Consider the following 24648-nt stretch of genomic DNA (forward strand, 5'->3'; position numbering starts at 1 on the left):
GATACCAGCCTGTCTACTTTTGTGTTTGTTTGAGATGCTGTACATACAAAGTACTTTTTAAAGTAAATGAGCTGGATATCATCATGAATCTAAAGCTGCTCTTAAAAAGTCTATTAACACAAAAATAAAGGACGTCCTTCACAGTCCAGTGGTTAAGACTTTACCTTCCAACGCACAGGTGAGGGTTCGATCCCTCATCAAGGAGTTAAGATCCCACGTGCCTCAGGGCCAAAACATAACAAAATCCAAAACAGTCGCAGTATTGTAAAAATTCAATAAAGGCTTTTAAAATCTTTAAAAGCAACTAAAGAGAATAAAAGTACGTGAAACTCCAGTGGGAGAAATAACATTTTTGAACAGACAGTGTGACTATGTATGTACACACACACCCACACATGCACGCAAAGATCAGCACCATCTTCTGCGAACCCCACAGTTCTGAGAGGCAAGGCTCTCAGCCCCATTCAAAGAGGAGGAAAGCGGGGCACAGACAGGTCGAACCACCTGCCCAAGGTCACACGGCTCATGACAGGGTGCCAGGTTTCTCTCAGTCTAGCTCGGCTTCTCCGAGGCACTCCTGACACGCGGGGCTGGGGAGTTCCTTGCTGCGGGAGTGGGGCGAAGGTGGGGTGCAGTCGCCTCGCAGCAGCCCTGGGCCCCCCACTAGACGCCAACAGGCCTGACCTGAGTCTGCATCCCCTGCCCGGATGGCCCCATAAAAAACCACCGCCCGGCACGAACGCCGACTCAGCCACCAGCGCGGGGCCCACCCGCAAGCACCCTGAGAGACACGCACGGGTCACCTAAGGACGGCGTGCTGCCTTATCCCTCGGAGGACCCGCAGGCTCGTCCACCTGAGTCCCATCCTCCCAGAGCCAGGGATGGCTTCCCGGGGAAGGGCCCCCCGAGACGAGCCGGAGGCGGGGGAGCAGAGGCCAGCAGGTGAGGGTCCCCATCGCCCCCTCCTCCATCTGCACCCAGGGAAGGGGCTGCTGCGAGGCCAGCCTCATTCCAGAGCCTCAGCCCCCAGGCGCCACTGGGCAGGGAGACGATTCCTGCTTCCTGACGGCAGGTGCCGACAAGGTGACAAACTGAGGGCACAGCACCCCCCACCCTGCTCTCCCCTCACCTGCTGTTCATGCAAGAGAAAACGCTGGAAGTCGTGCAGGTGGACAGCAGAGGCGTCCGGCCGGTCGGTGTTGCTGCCCTCGGGGAAAGAGATGGTGTTTAGACGGGGGCGGTCAGCAGTTGGGAGGCGGTCCCAGCCCACAGACCCCCGGGTGCCCAGCCGAGCCCCCCACTGCTGCCCCACGGGGTCAGGTGTGGGCTGGCCGACGGGAAGACAAAGGTCACTCAGATGACAGCCCTGACCCAGGAGGATGCAAAGAGGGGAGCTGACACCAGAACCCGGGAGAATCAGGCCCTGGAACCCACACCCAGCTGCTCCCAGCCGGTCCCGCAGGGGCAGGCAGGGCAGGCAGGACAGCGGAGGCCAGGGTGGGGCTGGCCGTGGAGCACATTTAGGGGGTGGCGACGCTGGAGAAGTGACCCCAGAGTCTGCTCTGAGGCAGGAGAGGGGCCTGGATGAAGCCCCGAATCTGGGCGGGTGGGGAGAACCCGCTGGAATATGTGAGACCAGGGCCAGGAAGCCAGCGGAGGGCCTCTGCTGGGAGAACCTTCCACCTGAGACAGGACTCCTTCAGCCTGGCCTCCTGGAGAGGATGCTCGGCTGGACAGAGAACCTCACTGGGCCAGCACAAGCGGCCAGGAGCGCTACACAAGCTACGTCCCGTGAAACGGGGCTCTCCAGGGCAACGCACACTTCTCCCTGAGCGTCTGCAGTGGGGGTGGGAGGGTGTTTTTTTTTTTAAATACAGGAGATAAAACACGCTTTAAGTTTTATCCCTTTACTAAATACTCAGGGTCCAGAGTCTACTGTCTCTGAGTGTATTTCTAGCCTTCTTTCTTAACAGCCTCACGGTCCAACACTAATCTTTTCAGTAAAACACTGCAAACAAATCAGATTCATTGAGATGAATGAATACTTTGGAGTTTTCAGGTTTCTGGTTTAGAACTCAACAGAGGAACAGCTGCCAGGGCATCTTCATCAATGAGGGCTGGTTCCTAAAAGCAGGCCCAGGTCAGCAGACCACAAATCACATTCTAGGTGCTGTTAACTCCACAGTAAACCTTTCTCCCAGGTAGAGAGGCTTGGGAGACACAGCACACTACAGATCTCCCACTTAGGGAATCAGTAAGTTCAGTGAAGGGCCTCACAGGTCCTGCAGCACCTTGTTTTAGCCATCATATCATCACCACTATTTATGAGCCTTGACATGCACCACATAAAGCACTTTATGTGCTTCGACTCATTTTAATTCAGTTCAACCTGCTTAACCAGGACGTCCTGAAGCAAGCAGGCTTCTCTACAGAACCTTCTGGGCCATCCTCCCAACACTCCACAAGTCCTGCTGCTGTGCACATTTATTCGTGGCACTGGATTGATTAGAGTCCATGACTCAATGGACATCAGCTTGAGCAAGCTCCGGGAATTGGTGATGGACACGGAAGCCTGGCGTGCTGCAGTCCGTGGGGTCACAAAGAGTCAGACGCGATTGAGCAACTAAACTGAACTGAGTGTCAGGACAGTCAGTTCCCCAACAAGGGGACCCCATCTGTGTGGAGACCAGTGCCTGCCAGAGAGGTGACCTCCTGGAGGTCAGGCGGCCGGGCTGGGAAGACCCACAAGGGCGCCACTGCCTGGCACAGCCGCCCAGAACTACAACCCAGCAGGGTGCCTCACCCCAAGAGGAACACAGAAGAATCCTTTTTGAATTCGTCAAGGATCTGAAACAGAAAATAGAACACACACACAAAACAAGAAAATTAGACATGTCGAGACAATGAAAATAAACAGAGTTTTTGTTAAAAAATTAGCATGGTCATTTATGTTACTTGTAAATATTCAAATATTTACATCTTGACACAAAAGGTGGAAGTCTTCCTCACTTCTTTCACAGCCTGATTCCTGAGGAGCAATCACTCATAATAATTTGGTAGTTCTCCATCTTGAGTTCATTTTATAGATATTCAATAAATTATATCTTATCATCTTATATTACATCTATGTCTTCCAACATTTTCGCTGTTGTTTCACACTTTGGACATTATTTAGCAACTTCAAATTGCTCTGCCTCACTACTTTGAAAACCCACACTGTATTCCATGTCTGTCCTTCAATTTTCTGCTAATACATCTAGTATCACACTGAATGTTCCCACATATCTATCTTCGCCCACTTGTGCCAGCATTTCCGTGGGGTGGATTCCTGGGTGGGAAAGCACCTGGACACCAGGTGTGCACATTACCTTTCAAAGATTCACCAAAGTGCTCTCTAAACCACTGTCCTGCCTGGCATGCCCAGCAGAAAATACACACCCCTTTCTGCACCCTCACGAAGCTACATTTCAAATCCTTAATATTTCAATGGGCTCATTTCTCATCCTTGAATTCAAGAGAAAAAAAAATATCGGGAGCTCTAGTCCAAGGCTTCAGGGCCTGCTCGTATTCCAGCTATTGATGAAGGGCGGTGAGCTCCTCCACAAGGAGGACCGGGGACACACCCGTCCCCAGCCGCCACCACACAAGCTCCCTAGCAGGCATTTCACACACACGTGTGCAGGGATGCACACACACCCATATACCACATACAGGCATGCACACCCACACTGCATCCATTTCCAGTTAGGTAGTATGACTGGAACAGTCTCTAGTGAGACTGACTGGATCAACATTGGGGTAATTCAGAACACAGACAGAAATGCAGCTCCTGGAAGGTTATAAATGCTAACAATCCAAAACGACTCCTGCCCTCAATGCCCCAGTTCTCTTGCCAAACAGCCTGCGTTCCAGGATGACATGTGGAAAATCAATGTTCTAGAAAAGGTAGCCACTGGCCCCTGGGAAGCCTCAGGCGGTCTGCAGAAGTCTGCGCATGTACTTTTTTTTTTTTCCTTTTCCTGGAAAGATGGTCTGTAGCTTTAATCAGTATCTCAAAGAAGTAGGTCACCAAAAAAGGATAGGAGTCACTCTTTTAGAAAGACTTAGAAGGACTTCCTTTCACGTACATGTCATTTACAGCAGCAGTCCCCAACCTTTTTGGCACCAGGGAACGGTTCTGTGAAAGATGATTCTTCCAAGGACTGGGGAGGGGGATGGTTTCAGGATGATTCAAACACATTACGTTCATTGCGCACTCTACTTCTGTTATTATTGTACGAGCTCCACCTCAGATCCCAGAGGTTGGGGAATCCCTGATTTATAGCATGGCTATTTTTTTTTTTTTAAGGAGGGAGGATTTTAGGGAGGGCATGCTGTTTGCTCTCTGGACTCATTTGGCCCTGACATCGCTGGGTCAACCGGGGCATAAGAACAGATCCTCTCAAAAAACCCCGAGACTGGTTCCCCACATCTGGAGAAAGGCCACCTGTGACTCCCCTCCCAAGTGTTTCCACTCCATGTGGTTCTTACTTAAAGCCAGCCCCTTCCTCTCCACGCAATGAAGCAGAGAAAACGCTCCACTCCATTCCAGCCACACGGGGAGCCAGGATGGAGGAGGGGGTGCCTCTACTTCAGAGGTGACTCCAGAGCCAGGAAAGACCGGGAGGTACGCTCCAGCTTTCTGGTCACATCACCCCACTTTCTGAACCCCCAGAAGCCTGTGCACAGAGGCAGAACATGTTTGTAGGAACCAGCCCCTTGGGGTACAGAGCAGGGACCAGACTGAATGCAAAGGGAGATGCAGACTGAAAGCAAAGGGGTTTGTCACACTATTGTCTCTGCCTGTCTATGTCTGAAATTTCCCTTAACACAAAAGTTTAAAAAATTAAAAGTATCAACAGGAGGGGCTTCCCCAGGGGCTCAAACGGCAAAGAATCTGCCTGCAATAACCCAAATTCCATCTCTGGGTTGGATCAGGAAGATCCCCTGGAGGAGAGAATGGCTACCCACTCCAGTATTCTTGCCTGGAGAATTCCATGGACAGAGGAGCCTGGCAGGCTACAGTCCATGGGGTCACACAGAGTTGGACGTGACTGAACAACTACATACACACACACACACACACACAAACACACACACCCCAAAGGGGATGCCTGGTGGTCCAGTGGCTAAGACTCCACTGCAGGGGGCCCAGGTTCCATCCCTGGTCAAGGAACTAGATCCTGCATGTCGCAACTAAGACCCAGCAGAGCTAAATAAACAATAAGTATTTTTAAAATAATAAAAAATAAAAAGAAGTATCAGCGGGTGAGCAGTGAAGCTGAGCAGAGGAGGACTGAAGCTCTAGCTCTGTAGTAGCCACCTGACCTCCAGCAGGTGACCTCTCTGCGTGTCAGCATCTCTGGTCCATAAAATGAGGACAATAAGAGTTCCTATCCTACAGGGTCTTGAGGAGAATTAAATGCATGTAAGGCATATAGCACAGTGCCCGACATGGAGTTTACACTTAGCAAATGTTAGTTGTGACCTTTTAGTCATAACACCATTATTACAACCTAGTCAGAGATATACCCCTCTCCCGAGGGTGGACACACATGAAATTTTAAGTTCTTATCCTCCTTCTGCTGCCAAAGTTTTGGAAGCTTTGAGGCTTGAGTACAGCAATGTAAGGAGGTAGTTAGACAGGAGGAGGAACTGGCAACTTTTGGAAACCTACAGCTACTGATAAGCACGACTCCACTCCCTGGACTTTTAAGTCTGGGGATCACCAACCATCATGAACAGCTCTATCACCCCAAGGAGCCCAAGAAAACCAGATGAACCCCTAAGAGCACCAAGGTAATGCTTTTCTCTGCCCTGAGCTTCCAGGGAGGCACTAGGGAAGTAAATGGTATGCTAACAGTTGGAAAGTAAAAGTGAAATTCTTTGTCACCCTGTGGACTATATAGTCCATGGGATTCTCCACTTCCCTTCTCCAGGGGATCTTCCCGACCCAGGGATCAAACACAGGTCTCCCACATTGCAGGCAGATTCTTTACCAGCTGAGTCACAAGAGAAGCCCGCTGACAGTTGGAGGAGAGGCATTTACATACACAAGAGCAGTGAGGCTTCTCAAGTGGACCAGCAACTATCTATAGAGCCTGGGGCTTTGTTAATCAAATTCCAAGTTCACTGAATTAAAACATGCAGTTGCCAGACAGGACAGTTATACCCGCCAATGAAACAGAGAAGAGGCTGTTGACCCAAAAAGTCTTAGGGACCAGGGAGGGTGACCCTGGCCCCTAAATTAGTAAAAAGAGCTGCACGGGGGTGGGAGGCAGGGCTGGAACAAACCAGAAAGCATCTTCCCTCCACTCAGAGGTTGCCAAAGATAGCCAGAACATGATATTTTTTCCCCAAGAGAAGCAAAAAATCTGGATCTTAATAAGAAACCTTCCAAGTTTTAAACACAGGCAATTCATTTAAAAAACACTTAGCCATACCACCCTGAACATGCCTGATTGCATCTGATCTCAGAAACTAAGCAGGGTCGGGCCTGGTTAGTACTTGGATGGGAAAAAACATTTCAACCACTAAGCTAAGTACCAACCAAATGCCAGTTGAATGTGGCATTCTGACCACCAGGGGTAACTTCTGATAGGTACAGACATTTCCCCCCAAAAACTGGCCATCTACGACTCATGGATTATGCAGAAATTTGACTTAAATTTCTCTCTCCCTCCTCCCTATCGAACACACAAACATTCGCTTTAAAAAGAACCACAATGAAAAGTTCTCTTATGTGGGATTTGATCATGGTGGAGATTATCAGTGGGTAACCTGTACTGGCACGTACAACAGCTTTTATGCAAAATGTATTCCCAAGCACTGCCTGCCCTCCATCTGATGAGACAGCAACTTGAAATGTCACGGCAAATGATAAGTACTGTTTTTTTTGCAACTGCTTATCTTGAGTGAATCAACTTTTTCTCAGTCCTGGTCAACTGCCTAAGACAGCAATTGTCAGTATTCTGGACTTCGTTTACATACTATTATCACAACATTTTCATTGCTCTCAAAATCTGATTATAAATGAAAGCTGTAGATTTAAATCTAAAAAGTGTTTTGATCAGCTTTTATGCAGCAGAATTGTCTCAAGGTTTCATATAAAAAAGAAGAGGGGGTTGGATAGTTTAAAATGTTGTATAACCAAAGACCTGATTTAATACTTTCATTTTATAGAGGAGGTTGAGTGATGGAGCAAGATGGCTTCCCCCAAAACCACTTGGGGGCTGGAATTTAACTCTTTCAACTCCCAAAGTCTACCATTTCTTTCCACTCTACTTGGCAAACCAAGCACTAATTATTACATGGGTAAAAAAAGTGAGCACACTGCAACTCAATCTTTTACTCTATACAATCATGTATTTTTCCCCAATCTAGGCAGACAAAAAATGCTTCTCCCATTTCCCTGCCTCAGATACATCCAAAGTCCCACAGCCAGTGGTCACTATTAAGAGGTGTGGCCCTGCGGCCAGTCTGCTGGAAGAAGGTGACTGGTAACTGTCTCGCATGCTCATCGCTTTAAAACGTCTGCACTGCTGACCTCCAAACCCTCATTCAGTCTTCCCCAGAGCCCGGTGGGGTGAGACTCATCACGCCCACTGCACGGATGGGAAGACTGAGGCCGGGAGGGGTCAGTGGCTGGCCCAAGATCACACAGAGTCCTGCCCATTCCCTGCTCCAGACCCACCTCGGCCACCTGCAGAGCCCTGTCCTGACAGCAACAGCAGCGGCGACCACCAGGCACCGTGCTCCATGCACTGCACCCAGCACCTCCCTTTTTACGCCTTATGCTTAATGGGACTTTTTTTTTTTCATTGCAAAAGTAGTGTGCTACTTGGAACAAGCTAAAGAAAACTGAGGGATGCAAAGAAAAATTTAATTATCTCGCCGGCACATTTTCCCAAATCCCTCCAGGACATGCAGAAAATCAACATTAAATGTGAGGTGTGCATACTCTTCTCCTTGTTCATAGAAACACATGCAGACGTATACAGGAGGATTACTGTTTGTTACCAAGAAGTCAGACCTGGCCCCTCATTTCTGCTGCTGGTTTTCCTCATAAAATACCATCAACAGCTCTCAGGAAGGACAGAAACCCAATGAACTCAGGCTTCTAAATCAGCTTCGGGGACCCACAGTATGGTTGGACCATAACTCACCCAGCTATTACACTCCTGAGAGGCATTCAGATGGCTCCCAGGTATTCGGCCAGCATAAGTAATGCTGCAGTTAACAGCCTGGTAATACATTCCTAGGTCTCAGTGCTTTCATTTCTCTAAAACAGAGCCCCCAGTGCCACTGTGAGGTCAAAATGCATGCCCATCTTAATTTTAAAATAGCATATTATCGTAATAAAAAAACATTCTCATTATAGGAACACAACTGTAAAAAGAACAACACACACACATAATCCCTCAACCCAGAGGTAGTTAACTATTAATACTTTGGTAAATTTCCTTCCAGAACAAGTTGACACAGTAGAGTTAGCTGAACCTTTTTACTTTAATAGTCTCAGACTAAATTCCAATCAGACTAACAGGCACTCACATTCCCACCAAGAAGGTAGGAGACAGTCATTTCCCCACCCTGCCCCTCAACTCTATCCCATTCAAGACCTTTGCCTATCTAACAGATGAAAACAGGACATCACTGTCATTCCCACTGTCTATGTCCTGTACTAGAAGGGAGACAGAACACTTCTCATGGGTCTCTAAGGAATGGGCCAGACTTCGAAACCCAGGGGAAAGAGAAGCATTGTTTCATCGTTGGCTTAGGAATCGTCTTACCCATGCCGATGGCTGACAAGCACAAGAAAAGATGCTCAACATCGCTAATCATCAGGGAAATGTCAATCAAAAGCACAATGAGGTATCACCTCAAACTTGTTAGAATGGCCTTCATCAAAGAGAACACGAATAACAAATACTGGCGAGGATGTGGAGAAAAGGAAACCCTCAGACACTGTTGGTGGGAATATAAACCGATGCAGCCACTGTGGAAAACAGTATGGAGGTTTCTCAAAAAAACTTACCACAGAGTTACCATATGACCCAGCATATCCACTCCTCGGTATACATATTCAGAAGGAACAACAGCATGAATTCAAAGAGATACATGTTCATAGCAGCATTATTAATAACTGTCAAGATACAGAAGCAACCTAAATGTCCATGAACCGATGAATGGATAAAGATATCACACACACACACACACAATGGAATACTACTCAGCCATAAAAAGAATGAAATATTGCATTATTTCTATGAAATACTGAAATACTGCCATACCCAACATGGATGAACTTAGAGAGTATCATGCTAAGTAAAATAAGTCAGAGAAAGACAAACACTGTATGATATCACTTACACGTGGAATCTTAAAAATATAACAGACCAGCGAATATAACAAAAAAGAAAAAAACAGATTCACAGATACACAGAACAAATTAGTGGTTACCAGTAGAGAAGAAGGGAGGAGAGTAAGACAGGGTAGGGGATTAAGAGGTACAAACTGTAATATTATGCACAAAATAAACTACAAGGATATGTGGTACAACACAGGAAATACAACCATATTTCCATAATAACTATAAATGGAGTATAACCTTTAAAAAGTGCACACCTGTAATTTATACAACATTATACATCAACTATACTTCAATTTTAAAAAATAAGGTCAAACAAAACTATCAAAATCTTCAAAAACTGAATGGGGAAAAAAAGAATCATCTTACCGATTTTTGCTGTTCAAACATAAGTTTTTTATAGAAGAGATGGAACTGTTCAAAGCTGAGTTCATCTTTGTGTGCGCCTATTTCCTGTAAATATAAAAAAAAAAAGAGTGACCACACAATTTTTGGTGTCCACCACAAGAATGCCTCCTCCCTGTTCAGAGACATAGCCAGCTCTGCTTCAACACTGGCTAAAAGTAAACTTGCATTCCTCTGAACCCAATCTCCCTGCTTGGAGAACATACCCACCGGGGACCCCAGGTAAGACCCTTCAGCTCCCCAGAAGGGAAGGGTCTCAGCCAGAACTCCAACAGGCATAATGTAGAAGCCCTCCTTTTGGGGCAGGAGAATCTTTCAAATCTAGACATACTTATAGGGTATGTACACACACAGGTCATCTTTAAAAGCACAGCTTCCCCGGTGGCTCAGATGGTAAAGAATCTGCCTGCAATACAGGAGACCCAGGTTTGATCCCTGGGTCGGGAAGATCCCCTGGAGAAGGGGACAGCAACCCACTCTAGCATTCTTGCCTGGAGAATTCCATGGACAGAGGAGCCTGGCAGACTACAGTCCATGGGGTGGCAGAGTCGGACATGACTGAGTGACCTGCACTGTACTGTAAGAAAAAGAACCGAGCCTTTAGAGTTAATAGAGCTCAACTCCAGTCACGGCTCGTCCCTTGAACCGCTTCACAGCTTCCCTGGTAGCTCAGCTGGTAAAGAATCCACCTGCAATGCAGGATTCCCCGGTTCAATTCCTGGGTTGGGAAGATCTGCTGGAGAAGGAATAGGCTACCTACTCCAGTATTCTTGGGCTTCCATTGTGGCTCAGCTGGTAAAGAATCCACCAGCAACATGGGAGACCTGGGTTCAATCTCTGGGTTGGGAAGATCCCCTGGAGAAGGGAAAGGCTACTTCCTCCAGTATTCTGGCCTGGAGAATTCCATGGACTGTATAGTCCATGGGGTTGCAAAGAGTCGGACACGACTGAGCGACTTTCACTTCACTTTGTCCAACTCACTTAGCCCCCTCAGACCCTCAGCTCCTTCCTCTGTAAAACGGGAGAACTGCCACTAGCCCCCTAGGACTTTCCTGAAATCAAACCAGGTAACATTCACGTAGCACCTGCTTGGTAAAGGCAGGATAAGGGACAAAATCCCAATTATGGGATGGCCAGTGGTAAATGCTTCTCCCATCTCTCTTCTCTCAATTCCCACCCTTCTCTGGTTTTGCCTTCTTGGACTAGTTGGAAATGATGGGGGTGGGCCAAAAGATGGCCAAAAAATGCCATAAAATGGGTTAACTCTTCCGGGAACTCATGGGTACAAAATGAATGAGATTTTTTCAGCTGAGGAATCCTGTGACATGGCCCCGAGAGCCTCCAACTGGGACTCTTGGGGTGGAGTCCTGCTGGGGGTCCTTGACAAGAGTCCGGACCTCTGTGAAGGCCAGAAAGGATGCCCAGGGGTCATCTCCATCCTTACACCCTTCAGAAGAACCCCACCCACCCTCACTCATGAAACAACCTGCCCCAGATCTACCAACCGCTTAACTACACAGGAACAGAAATGAAATGATGGCGGAAGAAGGGATGGAAGGAAGGATGGGTGGGTGGAGGGGGCGCTGGGAGGAGGGGAAGGGCAGAGAAGAGCCAACGCCGACAGCTCCACTGTCAGAGCTTGCATACACAATGCCACCTCCCTGCCAACCTCCATAAGGAATCGTTCATAATATTTTCCAAATGAAACACATGTGTTCATATTATTAAAAGAAAAACAGGCTGTGGGTTGGTGAGGGCAAGGGAAAGTTAGACTGATGGAAACATCCTGAGCCAAGCAGCTCGGTAAACATGGTCTTCCTGGATGACACCCTCTGTCAGGATGGAGAACGCGGGCCTAAGAGTTTCACATGCTCCCCCGGTCTGGACTAAGACAGATGAGTCTGGAGACGGAGGGCTTTCCTGAGCACACCACACAACAGCGCCTGAAGGCGTGCGGTGGCTTCGTGGGAGAGGCACACATAACCCCAGGATCGCCAGGCTGAGCCGCGAAACTTACCAGGAACTTATCTTTGAGGAACTTGGCACTGCTCACTTTGAAGTTGACCAGGGGCAAGATGGTCTTCAACTCCCGGAGGCTGATGCTGCAAAAGAGGGGAACCCCAGCTCCATCAGCCTCGAGGGGTTTCAACAGTGGAAGGTCTGGCCACTCCCACCAGCTCCCACCTCAACAAGAAGACCTGCCACCAGCTCTGAGTGACTGCTGACTAGGGACAGAGGGCCCGAGGTCAAGGTGGGGGTGACGCCCCGTGTGCAAGGATGGTCCCCACCATCAGGGGACCAGCCGTGGACGCGGGTCACGGTGCAGATGCACAGAGTGGGCAGAAACACTGTCAGATGACCTTGGTAGATAGGATATGTCACTGGGGTTCAAACCAAAAGGAGGTCCCTGAAGGCCAGAGATGAGGAAGGGAAAAAGCCAACCTCTTCTGAACACCTACTATGTGCCAGGCTGCCCTGGATACCTCCCAGCAATGATGTCACCTCGCCTCTCACTGCACTCAACCCTCAGGGTTCAGAACAGGCACTGAGGGCGGGGGCCAGGACACTCAAGATCAGAGCTGCCCTAAAGACCTTAGAAGGTGGATTATCACCATTATCACAAGTCCATCCTAAAGGAAATCAACCCTGAATATTCACTGGAAGGACTGAAGCTGAAGCTCCAGTACTTTGGCCACCTGATGCAAAGAGCCGACTCATTGGAAAAGACCCTGGTGCTGGGAAAGACTGAAGGCAGGAGGAGAAGGGGGCAACAGAGGAGGAGATGGTTGGATGGCGTCACCGACTCGATGGGCATGAGTTGGAGCAAACTCCGGAAGATAGTGAAGGACCAGGAAGCCTGGCGTGCCGCTGTCCATGGGGCTGCAGAGACTCGGGCATGATTTAAGAGACTGAACAAGGACAACCTTGATTCCTCTGCATTCCAGGTGAAGAAACTGGGGCTCAGAGAGGTTCGGTGCTGGCATGTGGGAGAGAAGACTGCAGAGGAGATGGCCTCTGGGTCTGCCCGTAAGCGCTGCATTTAGCTGCTCCCAGGGAGCGGCAGGAACAGAGTCGGGGAGGAGGTGGTCCAGGGCACGCGTTCCAGACCCTTGTGGCTGCAGAGAGCCCAGTGCTCAGCAGAGCGAGCAAGGGTGGTCCTGGGGAGCCTCCGGCTGTGGCCAGAGAAAACTGCGCGTGTTCTCAGAGACGCCAGGCCAGACAGGGGCTGTGCGCGGCCAGGAAGGAAGTCTGCCCGGGCTGTGGGCGGACGACAGCCCCGCTTCCCCCACCCCGTCTACTCGCCCAGAAGCAAGCGGCACGTCCCAGCCAGCAGCCGCCCCAGGAGACAGCCAAGCGGCCTCCTGGCCGCCTCGTGGCCCCACCCCCAGCATCCTTGCCTCTCGTCTAACGGCCTCCCTGACGCCAGAGACCGTCACGGGCCTGGTGCCCCCCTATGCCCCCTGCTCCTGGGGCTGGCACCCAGGGCTTCCCCCAAGAGACGGTGGGAGCCACACAAAGTCCCCAGCACACCAGGCGGGGCTGGCCGGGCAGAGCAGCAAGCAGACTGGCTGAGGCCCCTTTCCCACCCTGCCCTGGGGTGTCCACGAAGAGCCTGCTGGAGTGGGGTGAAGGGAGGGGAGTTGGGGGGGGGCTGGCGCTGCAAAGCGAGGCAGGGTGAGGGTCTGGCCAAGACGGTGGCCCCGGGGGCTCATCCAGGACCAGGGGAGAGGAGAGAGTGTCCTGCAAAACCCAGAACTTCCAGGCAGAAACAGGGCCAAGAGACTCTCCCCCAACCAGGAACAGAGACACCGGGGAGCCGGGAGCCAGGGCGGCTGCTGGGGACCAGGGGAGCAAACGCAGCCTCCTGGGGTGTGAGAATCTGAGCCCCCTGCTCCAACGGGCCCCCCTCAGAGCAGAGCAGCTGAGCCTCCAGGTAAAGGCGGGGGCTGAAGAGCTCCTCGGGGCTCCGGTGCAGGGACCTCTCCCTCCCTCCCCGCCCCGGGCGTGTGGTCAGGCCCCACCTGACTCCCAGCCAGGACTGGCACTCGGATTCTCAGCCACTGGAGGGCAGGAAGCTAGCAGCTCCCAGCTTCACCCCTCTCCCTGTCCAGGACTTGTCTTCAAAGAAAGAGAGGGCCTCGGCCACGGTCACGCCCTGCCCTTTGGCCTCGATTCGGGGCAGTTCTGCAGGGCCATCCCGGAGCTCCGCCAGGGAGCTGAGACCGTGGTTGCGACGGCATCCAAGCCCAACAACTCTCCCGGCCTTCACTTCCATGGGTGCGGGTCCCCTACACATTCCATAAGCTTCCCGCACACAGACCACAGCTCACGTTGTTCCCTGCAGGCTTGGCCTGTGAAGTGGGCTAGGAACTGGGGCGATTCCTTTGGGGAGAGATGGCAAAAAAATGATTCCTTGCCCTAGAGGCAATAAACCACCAGGGCCCCTCCCTTCCTCAGGCTGGCCTGGTCCCAGATCCCACCACACTGCACCCCGGGGGGGTTGATGGCCCCAGAAAACTTCCCTGCCATGCTGAGGCTGATTACCAACAGGCCCACCATCCCTGGCTTATTGTAACAGTGGTGGCTCAGATGGTGAAGAATCTGCCTGCCATGCAGGAGACCGGGTGTGGATCCTGGGTCAGGAAGATCCCTGGAGAAGGAAATGGCAACCCACTGCAGTGTTCTTGCCTGGAAAACTCCATGGACAGAGGACCGCGGGAGTGGGACACGACTGAGCGACTAGGCCACCACCACACCCACCGCCGCAGGCTGGGCGCTGGCCAAGCGCTTCTCACACACTAACCCACTGAATCCTCACACCGATCCCAGGAGGTAGGAACCGGGATCTCTTTCACAAATTAGGAAACCAAGGCACAGGGAATTGAGCAATTTACCCAAACTCATCCAACCAGTAAGAGTGAAGAGCTGAGAGCAAACCTTGGTGCTGCCCAACAGAATGGTCTACAGTGTTGCAAATGTTCTAGATCGGAGCATCCAAGGCAGCTAGGGCGACCAAGGAACCGAATTTTTTAAATTTTATTTGACTGTAATTAACTTAGATTTAAATAGTCACATGTGGACAGCGCAGCTCTAGAAGCTTGCTCCTCTAAGTAGGGTCCCTGGACCGGCAGTATCAGCGTCAGCTGGGAATCTGCTGGAAATGAAAATTTGTGATCCCCACCCAGACAGAGAGAAGCAGAGTTTCTGTGGGGCAGGCACAGCCACCCCCGCTCCCCCCCCGCCAGGCTGTCCTGGAGCCAGGACTGCTGACCACGGGGAACCGATTTGCCTTCCTGTTGAAGAGAGAACCAGACTACACACCTGTAAGCCTGCCCCTTCTGCGTCCCGAAGGCCAGGCTGAGCGAGAACAGGAAGTGAAGGCTCGGCTTATGCAAAGTCAGGGTTACGGGCCAAGGGGCAAGGGCAAGGTAGGAAAGAAACGTCCACAACCCTGAGGGCTGCGCACCCCTCCACAGGACCCACCCGTGAACCCCACCCTAAGGAATATGGTTCCAGGGGCTGTCCAGAAGGTCCAGGGGCTTTCTCAAGGGGTATTTTGACAAGAGAAGTTTTCACCTAATGCACTGACCTTAGAAACCTAATTCCCAGATAAAAGGCAACTAAACTCCACAGATTCAAAAAGAGGGGGTTTCTGGAAATCTGGCCAGGGTGAATGTTAAAACATTCCTGCCTTAGACCCAATGTCCCCAGGCCTGGAGATGTCATAAGGAAAGCTTCCAAAGGGGGAATGATCTAGTTGTCTGATGCTACACGAAGGAATGAAAAGGGAGGGCCTTTCGTTTCATCTGACCAACCGGCCAGATCCCTGACCTCAAGGAGCCCCTTCAACGTGAACAGCAACAACGAGGACGAAATTCTAAGAAAGCAGATGGAACTGCGGAGCCTGGCAGTAAGGCCAGAATCCTACAGTGACCCCAGAAGTGCTTCTTGTGGGGGCACTTCCTACCGCGTCGTATGTCCACTTTGAAACGCAAGACACAAACCAAATGACAAACAAAAGGCAACTTTTCAAGCTAGATATCAAATCCCACTGGTTGAATTATAATGTAGGCGTTGATATCCATCCCAAAAGAGTTACAAGGAAACGTAAACATGTTTACGATTTAAGGGGAGGTGAAAAAAATAGTTTGCCCTCCTTTCACATGGGCTGGACTTAGTGACTGATTCCCAGAAAATAGAGTGGGGATGGCCGGGGGTGGGTGGTTGGCAGGTGGGAGTCATTACAAAGGAGAGATCTGGAAAACACCACTTTGGCCAGATGGTCAAGATTTCCATCACCCTTGACAGACCATGTTAGAACAGACAGCCTTTGACTGAGGTGAAGGAAAAGACCTTCACCTCCAGAATGTTCACCTCCATGTGTTCTTCCCAAACACAACCTCGGGTTACCCTTAACTCCAGTCTAACTGTGACGAAAATGCCAGATCCACACAAATGGAGGGGCACACTACAGAATGCCCAAGACCTACTCCTCCATACTGTCAAGGTCGGGAATTCTCCAGTGGTCCAGGGGCTAAGACTCCACACTTGCAATGCAGGGGGCCTGGGTTGGATCCCTGGTTGGGGAACTAGATCCCACATGCTGCAACTAAGAGATCACATGCTGCAACTAAAAGAAAAAAAAAAAAGATTCTGCACACAGCAATGAAGATCATGTTATGTGCATCTACCATTCAGCCTTAAAAAGGAAGGAAGTTCTGACACCTGCTATAGTAACATATATGATCCATGAAGACATCACACTAAGTAAAATAAGGCAGTCACAAACGCAGCATCCTTCCACTCAGGCGGTACCCGTAGGAGGCAAATTCAGAGACAGAAGAAAGAACAGAGGTTACCAGCAGCTGCAGGAGGGAAAATGGGGTAACGGTTTGATGGGAAGAGTTTCAGTTTTGCAAGATGAGAAGAGCTCTGGAGACAGACGTTGAAGGCAGCGTGGCAACACGAATGCACAGAAATGTACCCTGAAAATGGTAAGTCTTATGTTACGGATAGTTCATCACAATGAATGAGTAACTTTCAGTCACAGGAAGTCACAGCGGGAAGAGATTTCTGCCTTTTAGAGCTTAGTGATCAATAAGCCACGGCTGACTGGCTGGGGTGCTCTGTTCAAATGACAACCGCTCGTGGCCTCAGCATCCTCATAAAATGGCCCAGAGGATGCCTAGCTGCTCAGTCTGCCAGCATCTGTTCCATAACCTCTCCCCAGCTCACTAAGTCCAGAGAGCGCTCAGAACAGCGGCTGCCACAAAGCCACATCTTGACAGAAAGCCACTTCTCGACAGACGCCAAGGCTGAAAAGTGAAACACACGTTCAGGCCAAGGAAAACCCGGGAGCGGGCCCTGCCCGAGCCCGCCCGCCCTGCCCAGAGGACGCTTGACTCCGTGCTGCGCCTTTGTTCTCCAGGAAACGTCACTTGGGCGACAGGAAAGGAGGGGAAACTGGCAGGAGTCAAGAGCCCTTTCATGGGCACCTTGGGCAAAGCTCCTTTAGAAGAGCTCTCTCAGGGCCTCACAGAGCCACGTGAAAGGCGGGATTTTCCACATGCTGACAGAGCAGCAGGGCTCAGCCCACCGGGAGGCAGGGAGGGATGTCGGGGGGCAGGGATGGGGAACAGCGAACAAGGCGTCAAGGACAGAGACAGACTCGCTCTCTGCAGAAGGTTCTGAAAAGCACTTCTCAGTGAAGGAATTGCAAGAATTGTTCTGAGCAGAGAAAGCCGGGCGTCCGTTTCTAGACAACATAAGACGGAGAGCAGACCCTGCAACCAGACCGATGATGCCGTATACCCCATCTCGTGGAGACAGGGCCCTGGCGGGCTCCCTCCGTCCGCTCTGTGCCAACCTCAGCTGTGAATCTCTGGGCAGCCAGAGAAGGGAAATGGTCATGGGAGGCTCCACCCTGAGGTTGAATGAGCCCAGTGTGTACAAAGGCCCCCAGTGCAGGGATCTCGTTTGATCCGCCTCTGAACACCAGGCCCAAGCCCAGGGTGTGGGACCAGAGGATGCTGGCCGGACAGGAGGAGGAGGAAGAGGGCGGGAGGGAAAGGCAGATGGAAAGAGACAGGGAGACGCTGGCTGACCTAACAGCATCGGTTAACTCTCCACCACTTCCTGGTTATACCATGTGCAAATCACCCCTCGGGGCATGCGAGGACCACGGAGGCTCTGAAATTGACAAGTGATGGGTGACACCGGCCTGACACCAAAATGCCTTGAAGATGGACTTTCAGGGGCAAGTTGGGTAGGGACTTCCCTGGTGGTCCAGTGGTTAAAACTCTGCACTTTCACTGTTGGGGGCGTGGGTTCAATCACTGGTGGGGAATTAGCTCCCACGTGCTGTGCAATACGCGAGGAGAGCGTTACAGAGGTTACTTGTTGCCTCGTGTATGAAGCTGACATCTCTTAACGGAGAATGGAAAGAAGGAAAGACATTTCAAAATGCTGCAAGAGGTCTGATGTGAGGCTAAAATGATACAGTGATTGTCAAGTGCTGAGGACAGCGCCTGGCATGCGAGGTGCTCCATAAATGGTGGTTTTTATCATTACACTATTAATGGGAACTGGATCATAACCCCCCCAAAAAAAAATTGATGAGAGGATGTTCAACCTCTCCCATAAATAAAGAAATGCAAATTTAAGCCAAAAATCCACTGCTGCTTTTCACCCATCAGGTTAATGAAGGTCAAAGTCTGGTGACACATGGAAAAGAGGACTCCTCTGAACCGCTAGTAGAAATATAAACTGCCATCACCTCTCTCAAACTGTCAGACCCAACGACGTCTGGCTTCTGGAATTCCTCTTGTAGGAATCTATCCTGTTCATATCTGTGTCACACACATTTACAAAAAGGAGACCCAGGGATTTCTCTGGTGGTCCAGTGGCTAAGACCCCACGGTCCCAATGAAGGGGGCCCAGGTTTGATCCCTGGTCAGGGAATTAGATCCAACAAGCTGTAACTAAGAGCTTGCATGCCACAACTACAGATCCCACCTGTGCAATGAAGATGGAAGATCCTGCAGACCTCAACTGAGACCCGGCCCCGCCAAACAAACAAATAATAATAAATAATAATATTTTTTAAAAGGGAGACCTAAAAGTTTTCACAGCTTTATAACAAAGAAACAACGTGATGTTCATCGAGAAGGAACTGGTTTCCCATCAATATGGCAATTACACCACATCTATCCAAGGACAAATCACATTTGTTCCAAAAATGTGTGGCACAGAGCCTTGTGTGTGCCAAGAGAGAACCGCTCCAAGACGTGCTATTAAGTGAAGCAGTCAGGGACGCTGAATTACAGGCTGTCACATCGCCTGTCTCGTGTTCACCCAGCTCTTAGAAGCATCGCCCCCGAACTGGGTTTACTTCTGATGGTCAATCTCCACCACAAAGGACGGGCGGGCACCTTGGGGATCCTGTTTCTCCCCAGGACACAGAAGACGCTCAAATGCGAAGGCCTAAGTCACGTGGTCCGAGTGCTTCACGTAGCAGAGAAGTCCTCCCCGCAGATGGAGTGGCATTTTCCACTGCAATGAGACCCCACACGGGTGGAGATTTTCTATCACCATGACCCACACCATTGAGCACTGCATCCACCGCCGTGTTAAGTCAAATCTGACTTCACGAGGACCTTTCCACAGCACAGAACTCACTCCAACCCCTTCAGAATATTTCAAGAAAGAATGAGATGATCCAAAATGATCGGGAGGAAACCACAAAAATGCGAGCGAAGCTTACCTGTTTCTCCTGGTTTGGTCCACAGAATAAATCTGCTTTCTCAACCAACTGGGAAGAGAGATGAGACAGAGAGAGGAAGAGTTAGAAAATCAGAAAGCTACACTCACAAGTCCAAGGAAGTTCTGTAGGATGGGACACGGAGCCTGGAAATGAAAACGAAGGTCTTTCCACTTTCTAAACACCAGCGACCTGGGAAGCAGCAGCTTCTCCGTGTGGGTGAAATGTCACCCTGCCAAGCCAAGCAGCCAAGCCAAGGACTCACAGAGGCTGGATTCTTTAAACTGACAGTTCCCTCTGATGCTCTCTGTTAATCTCCCAAAAAGCTGGTGAGAGAAACGGTCGAGATCAGAGGGTTCACTGGATGGACAGCAATTCACTGATGGACACCCAAGTCCCTCCAGACACCCAAGACACTGATGGACTGTCCTGAGAAGGCCCTCATCAAGCCAGGAGGAAAACCCCAGACCTCGAGCCAGAGGTCCTTCGATCAGTCAGCTTAATCTCTTCTTAAATCCTCTGAGAAATAAGCCTGGGGCCCTCCCCTCAGACCGAACACCAGGACGAGTTTCTGTCTCAATCGCAGTGCCCTTCTCACCCCGGCAGAACAAGGCCCAGGGAGATGGGAGGCTCTTCTGGGAGACGCTGGAGTGTCCACAGCCACGACTGGACACCTACTGCATACAGGGCACTCCAGGAGCCTCTAAGACGAAATGTCTCCTCTTCCTTTCTTTCGCCATACTAGCTAGAGGGAGCAGAACAGACGCCTGAGTGAGTGAATACGGAGAGAAACAGGCAAAGCCATTACCTCTCGATGATGGTGGGGGTGGACGCGCTCATCACTTCCTGGTGTAAGATCTTCAAGCCAGACAGCCACTTAGCGGCATCTTCCTTCGAGTCGGCTGGAGAGGGGAGGGGCCAGAAATGCGGTGTTACTCCCTGGGAAGATCTCTGCTGGATACTCCCACCCCACACAGACCACGGGGATGGGAGGAACCCGTGCTGGTCCCTGGGACCTGCTTTTTGCCCATGGTGAGCCTCCCTACAGCAGGAGTGACAAGTCAGTAGAGCTTTAGCTTTAGTCCTAGTCCTATACTAATGAACAAGAGGCAGAACTCAGGACAACTTGGACCACGATCCTGAGAGCCCTCAGCACCTCCCTTGTTTCCCATCAAGCCCAGAGAGAGGGCCGCCAAGTAGGCGAGGCTGATGCCTGTAAGGGAAGCAGCAACAAGCGGTGGGTAAGAGCTTGGCATCATCCCCAAGTCCCACTGTACCGCTTCAGGGCTGTGTGATGTTCAGCTGGTTACTTAACCTCTCTGTGCCTCGTTTCCTCATCATAAAATGGAGCTGGCAATGCAAACACGTGGTCCTGCTATTAAACATCTTTTCACACCACCACGGGCTTTGTTCGCCTGGACAGAGCATGCCGAGGTCTCTGCTCTCATTCTTCCCAGGTGGATGAAGAGAAAGGTGTGGCTAGGAAGGGTGAAGGGAAGAAGCCGGGATCCAGCCATCAAGCTGGCATCCTGGGCTCCACATCGTGCTTGGGCTTTCACGGCCTCCCTACCAAGAACAGCAACCAGGCCTCAGCCTGCAGCCGGGCTAAGTGGACAAAGCTCTGAAGGTTCAGGGTCACAGGCCCCTCTTTCCTGTCCCATCCCCGCCTCCTGCCACACCCCCTCCATCAGACATTCACCCATCACTTCCCCTATCCGGCTTACCATTTCCCTCCTCCAAGCCTGGCACATGCAATGCTCTCTCCCTGGACCATCCTCCCTCTTTCCTCAAAACTCCTACTGATGCCTCAAAACCCAGTTTAAAATAAGTTACCTCCCCAGCAAAGCCTTCCAGGGAATTAGGCACCGTGTATTCCTCCAGCACACTGTATTACATTTAGACTACGGCTCTTATCAGAGAGGACTCTAAGTTCCTGTCCACACGTCTGTCTCCCCAAGTAGACCGTGAGCTCCTTAAAGGTGGTAACTGGGTCTAAGTCTCATTACAGCCCCACCGACATCTAGCATAACCCGAACAGAGCATATGCTCAAAAGATGCCTGAGAAAAGCAGGAATGAGAAATTAAACCAGTGAGAGTCATCGGACCTGAAATTAAAAGTCCCTAATGCTACTCAGCTTCCACAGTTTCCCCCCACTTTGGTTTATTTTTAATGCTACTTATTTTCTCTCTTGTCCACCATGATTTTATATCAAGTTCTAAGTCAAGAAATTCTGGGGTTAGACCTGAAGGTAGCTATAAGCTTCCGCCCCTGAGCCAAGTGCCTGAGCTTTTTCAGTTCCTCTCCCACTCAAAGGCCTCTTTGACTTTCTGGTGGATTCACAAGGATGACCAGATGTCACACCTCCAGACTCTGTCTATGAGTATGCACTGTGTGCGTGCGTGTATACATGTATGAGATAGAAGATTTCAGGATCGTTCCTTTATATCAGTTAAGCTGAATAAATGGTGCAGGCCACACTCGGCTGGACAAAAAAATGTAACCTGCCTGGACAAAAAAATGTAACCCGCCTGGACAAAAAAATGTAACCTGCCTTCGGCTCTCAGCACAGCATGAGCCAAACAGGCCCTTAACACAATCCTTTCAACATCCCCACGAGGTCAGCATGAGGACAAGCTGGGTCCTGGTTTACAACTGAGTAAACTGTAGCTCAGAGAGGCGGAGTCACTTACTCAAAGCCACACAGCTACAGAGGGGCAGGACCAGGATTCAGAACCGTGATGCAAACACGCATCAGCAGGGCGGTGGGCTGAGCATCCGCTGGAGAACTCTCTCTCAGAAGGAGGAAACCCAGGCCCAGGGAGGGAAGCGCACACGGCGGGCACCCACCTGCCAGGCTGAGCGTGCTGAGCACAAACTGGGTGCCGTAGAGGATGGTGAAGCAGCACTCGTCCTTCTGGCGGACTGCTTTCGCGCGCTCGAAATCCTTGGAGTTCTTCCCTGGCCGGATCTCCTTTATCTCCATGATGTCCACTGAAGGAAAAGTAACAGCAGTCGGTCAGAAGCTGGACGTCACTCCCTCTGAGGCTGCCGCCACGTGCCTGCCCCCCAGAGACACCCTGCCCAGCTCTTCACTGCCCAGGGTGAGGACAAGCTCGACCAGCCCCAGGCCCTGCCCGTTCACAGCTGTATGTGCAAATAATAAAATGCGTGTGGTTCTCAGGCACTCAGGGCTGGGAGAGCCGTTGCATAGCCATGCTGCGAGTCACTCAGTCGTGTCTGACTCGTCACGACCCTATGGACTGTAGTATAGTCCGCCAAGCTCCTCTGTCCATGGGATTCTCCAGGCAAGAATACTGGAGTGGGCTGCCATTCCCTTCTCCAGGGGATCTCCCCATCCCAGGGACTGAACCCAGGTCTCCCACATTGCAGGCAGATTCTTTACCGTCTGAGTCACCGGGGGAAGCCCTAGATGACAGAAAAAGAGGAAATTCATTCTCCTCAGAACCCCGGCCACGGGACTCTGACTTTCCCCTGGGCAAAGGTCAGGACGGCCCCTGACTCAAAGGTGAGCCCTTCCCCTCACAGGATGGCCATTTGTTGCAAGATGAACCCCCCTCCTATCTCAGGATGTCCAGTGAACTAAGGAGTGTCACAAAGAGACAAGTCCTTCCATCGTTTCCTCCTTTTCTTCAGTCAGAAAAGTACCTTTTCCTGGGATGGACCCACTTCCCATGCCTGAGATGAAGGTGCTCCACTCCCCTCCCACCACAACAGGCCAAAGGAGGGGCCCAGTGTCCCAGAAATGAGCAAGGCATCCCACCTCTTGGTCAGGATTCAGAGAGGAGCACACGGCCTAAGCTGGGCCTGCCAGCACCCTCCTGGGGCTTACTTGGCCAAAGCCACTCATCACATTTCTCCTGCTGCTGCTGCAGGCTGACAAAACATGAGTCGAGGGGTGGCAGGGTCCATGCTGCTGGGCACGTGGGAAGCAAAATGACTCAGTCCTGATGCACTATCAAACTCCTGGGTCCGTTTGGGCTTGAAGCCTCTTCTGCATTGGAACACGCTATCTACGTGACCTAATCGATTCTCTTTTTTGCTTTGGTGAGTGGGAAATTTCTGCCGCATGCAACCGTAAGAATCCTGAGACATACACCTCCAGTGTTGCACTGAACAGAGAAACAGGAAGGAGAGGTATTCCTGGATATGAGAGGGTTGGAAGGAGACCTCAGCCTTGACCTGGAGTCCAAGAAGCAAACAGACCCACGTGAACCAGGGCATCTCAGAGTCAGTTGAAGCAGCAGGAAAGGTTCGCAGCTGTTCACATGTAACCGCAGAATGAGGTATGCGCATGCTCACTCATGTCCGACTCTGCGACCCCGTGGACTGTAGCCCACCAGGCTCCTCTGTCCATGGGATTCTCCACGCAAGAACACTAAAGTGGGTTGCCATTTCCTCCTCCAGGGGATCATCCCGACCCAGGGATCGAACCTGAATCTCCTGCATCTCCTGCATTGGTAGACGGATTCTCCACCACTAGCGCTACCTGAAATGGTATAATTTCGTTCTTTTTTTAAGGTTGAGTTGTCAGACCATCATAAATTTTCATCATTTTTTATATGGACTCAATTTTGGTTTCTTTTGTTTCGGTGTATAGTTTTAGGGAATTTTATCACATGTACAGACTCATGTAGCCACCACCACACACAGGGTTTAGAAGAGGGGAGATACTTAAATTAGGGGAGGAAGCGGGTAGAAGGAACTAAAGGCTTCCACTGTCTTACCATGGATCTAGCCAGACTGGAAACAGTTTGGGGGACAGGAGTCCTGAAGTAAAGTGAAACAACTTTAAATAAACAGCATTTGTTCTGCACTCTGTGTGTGGTGGTGGTTACACAAGTCTATACATGTGATAAAATTCCTTAAAACTATCCACCGAAACAAAAACAAACCAAAACTGAGTCCACATAAAAAAAATGATGAAAACTCATTATGGCCTGACCACTCAGCCATAAAATAGAATGAAATTATACCATTTGCAGCAACTTGGATGCAACCCGAGATTACCACAGTAAGGGGAGTAAATCACAAAGAGAAAGATAAATACTTCAT

The 24648-nt window shown here is 50.6% G+C and overlaps 1 protein-coding gene across 1 annotated transcript in view; it reads right to left on the reverse strand.

Annotated features, from left to right (window-relative positions):
* Positions 1-24648, reverse strand: part of PLCG2 (phospholipase C gamma 2) — a 152803-nt gene that overhangs the window by 66423 nt on the left and 61732 nt on the right. Inside the window, exons 3-9 of the mRNA XM_070451481.1 lie at positions 22423-22566; positions 20383-20476; positions 19578-19625; positions 11832-11916; positions 9779-9862; positions 2804-2847; positions 1130-1202 (exon numbers count right to left, since the gene is read on the reverse strand). Of these exons, the coding sequence (XP_070307582.1) occupies positions 1130-1202; positions 2804-2847; positions 9779-9862; positions 11832-11916; positions 19578-19625; positions 20383-20476; positions 22423-22566 (572 nt within the window). The remainder of the gene's footprint in view (positions 1-1129; positions 1203-2803; positions 2848-9778; positions 9863-11831; positions 11917-19577; positions 19626-20382; positions 20477-22422; positions 22567-24648) is intronic.

The sequence above is a fragment of the Odocoileus virginianus genome, chromosome 20 (assembly GCF_023699985.2).
Source record: "Odocoileus virginianus isolate 20LAN1187 ecotype Illinois chromosome 20, Ovbor_1.2, whole genome shotgun sequence".
In the NCBI taxonomy this organism is placed as follows: Eukaryota; Metazoa; Chordata; class Mammalia; order Artiodactyla; family Cervidae; genus Odocoileus; species Odocoileus virginianus.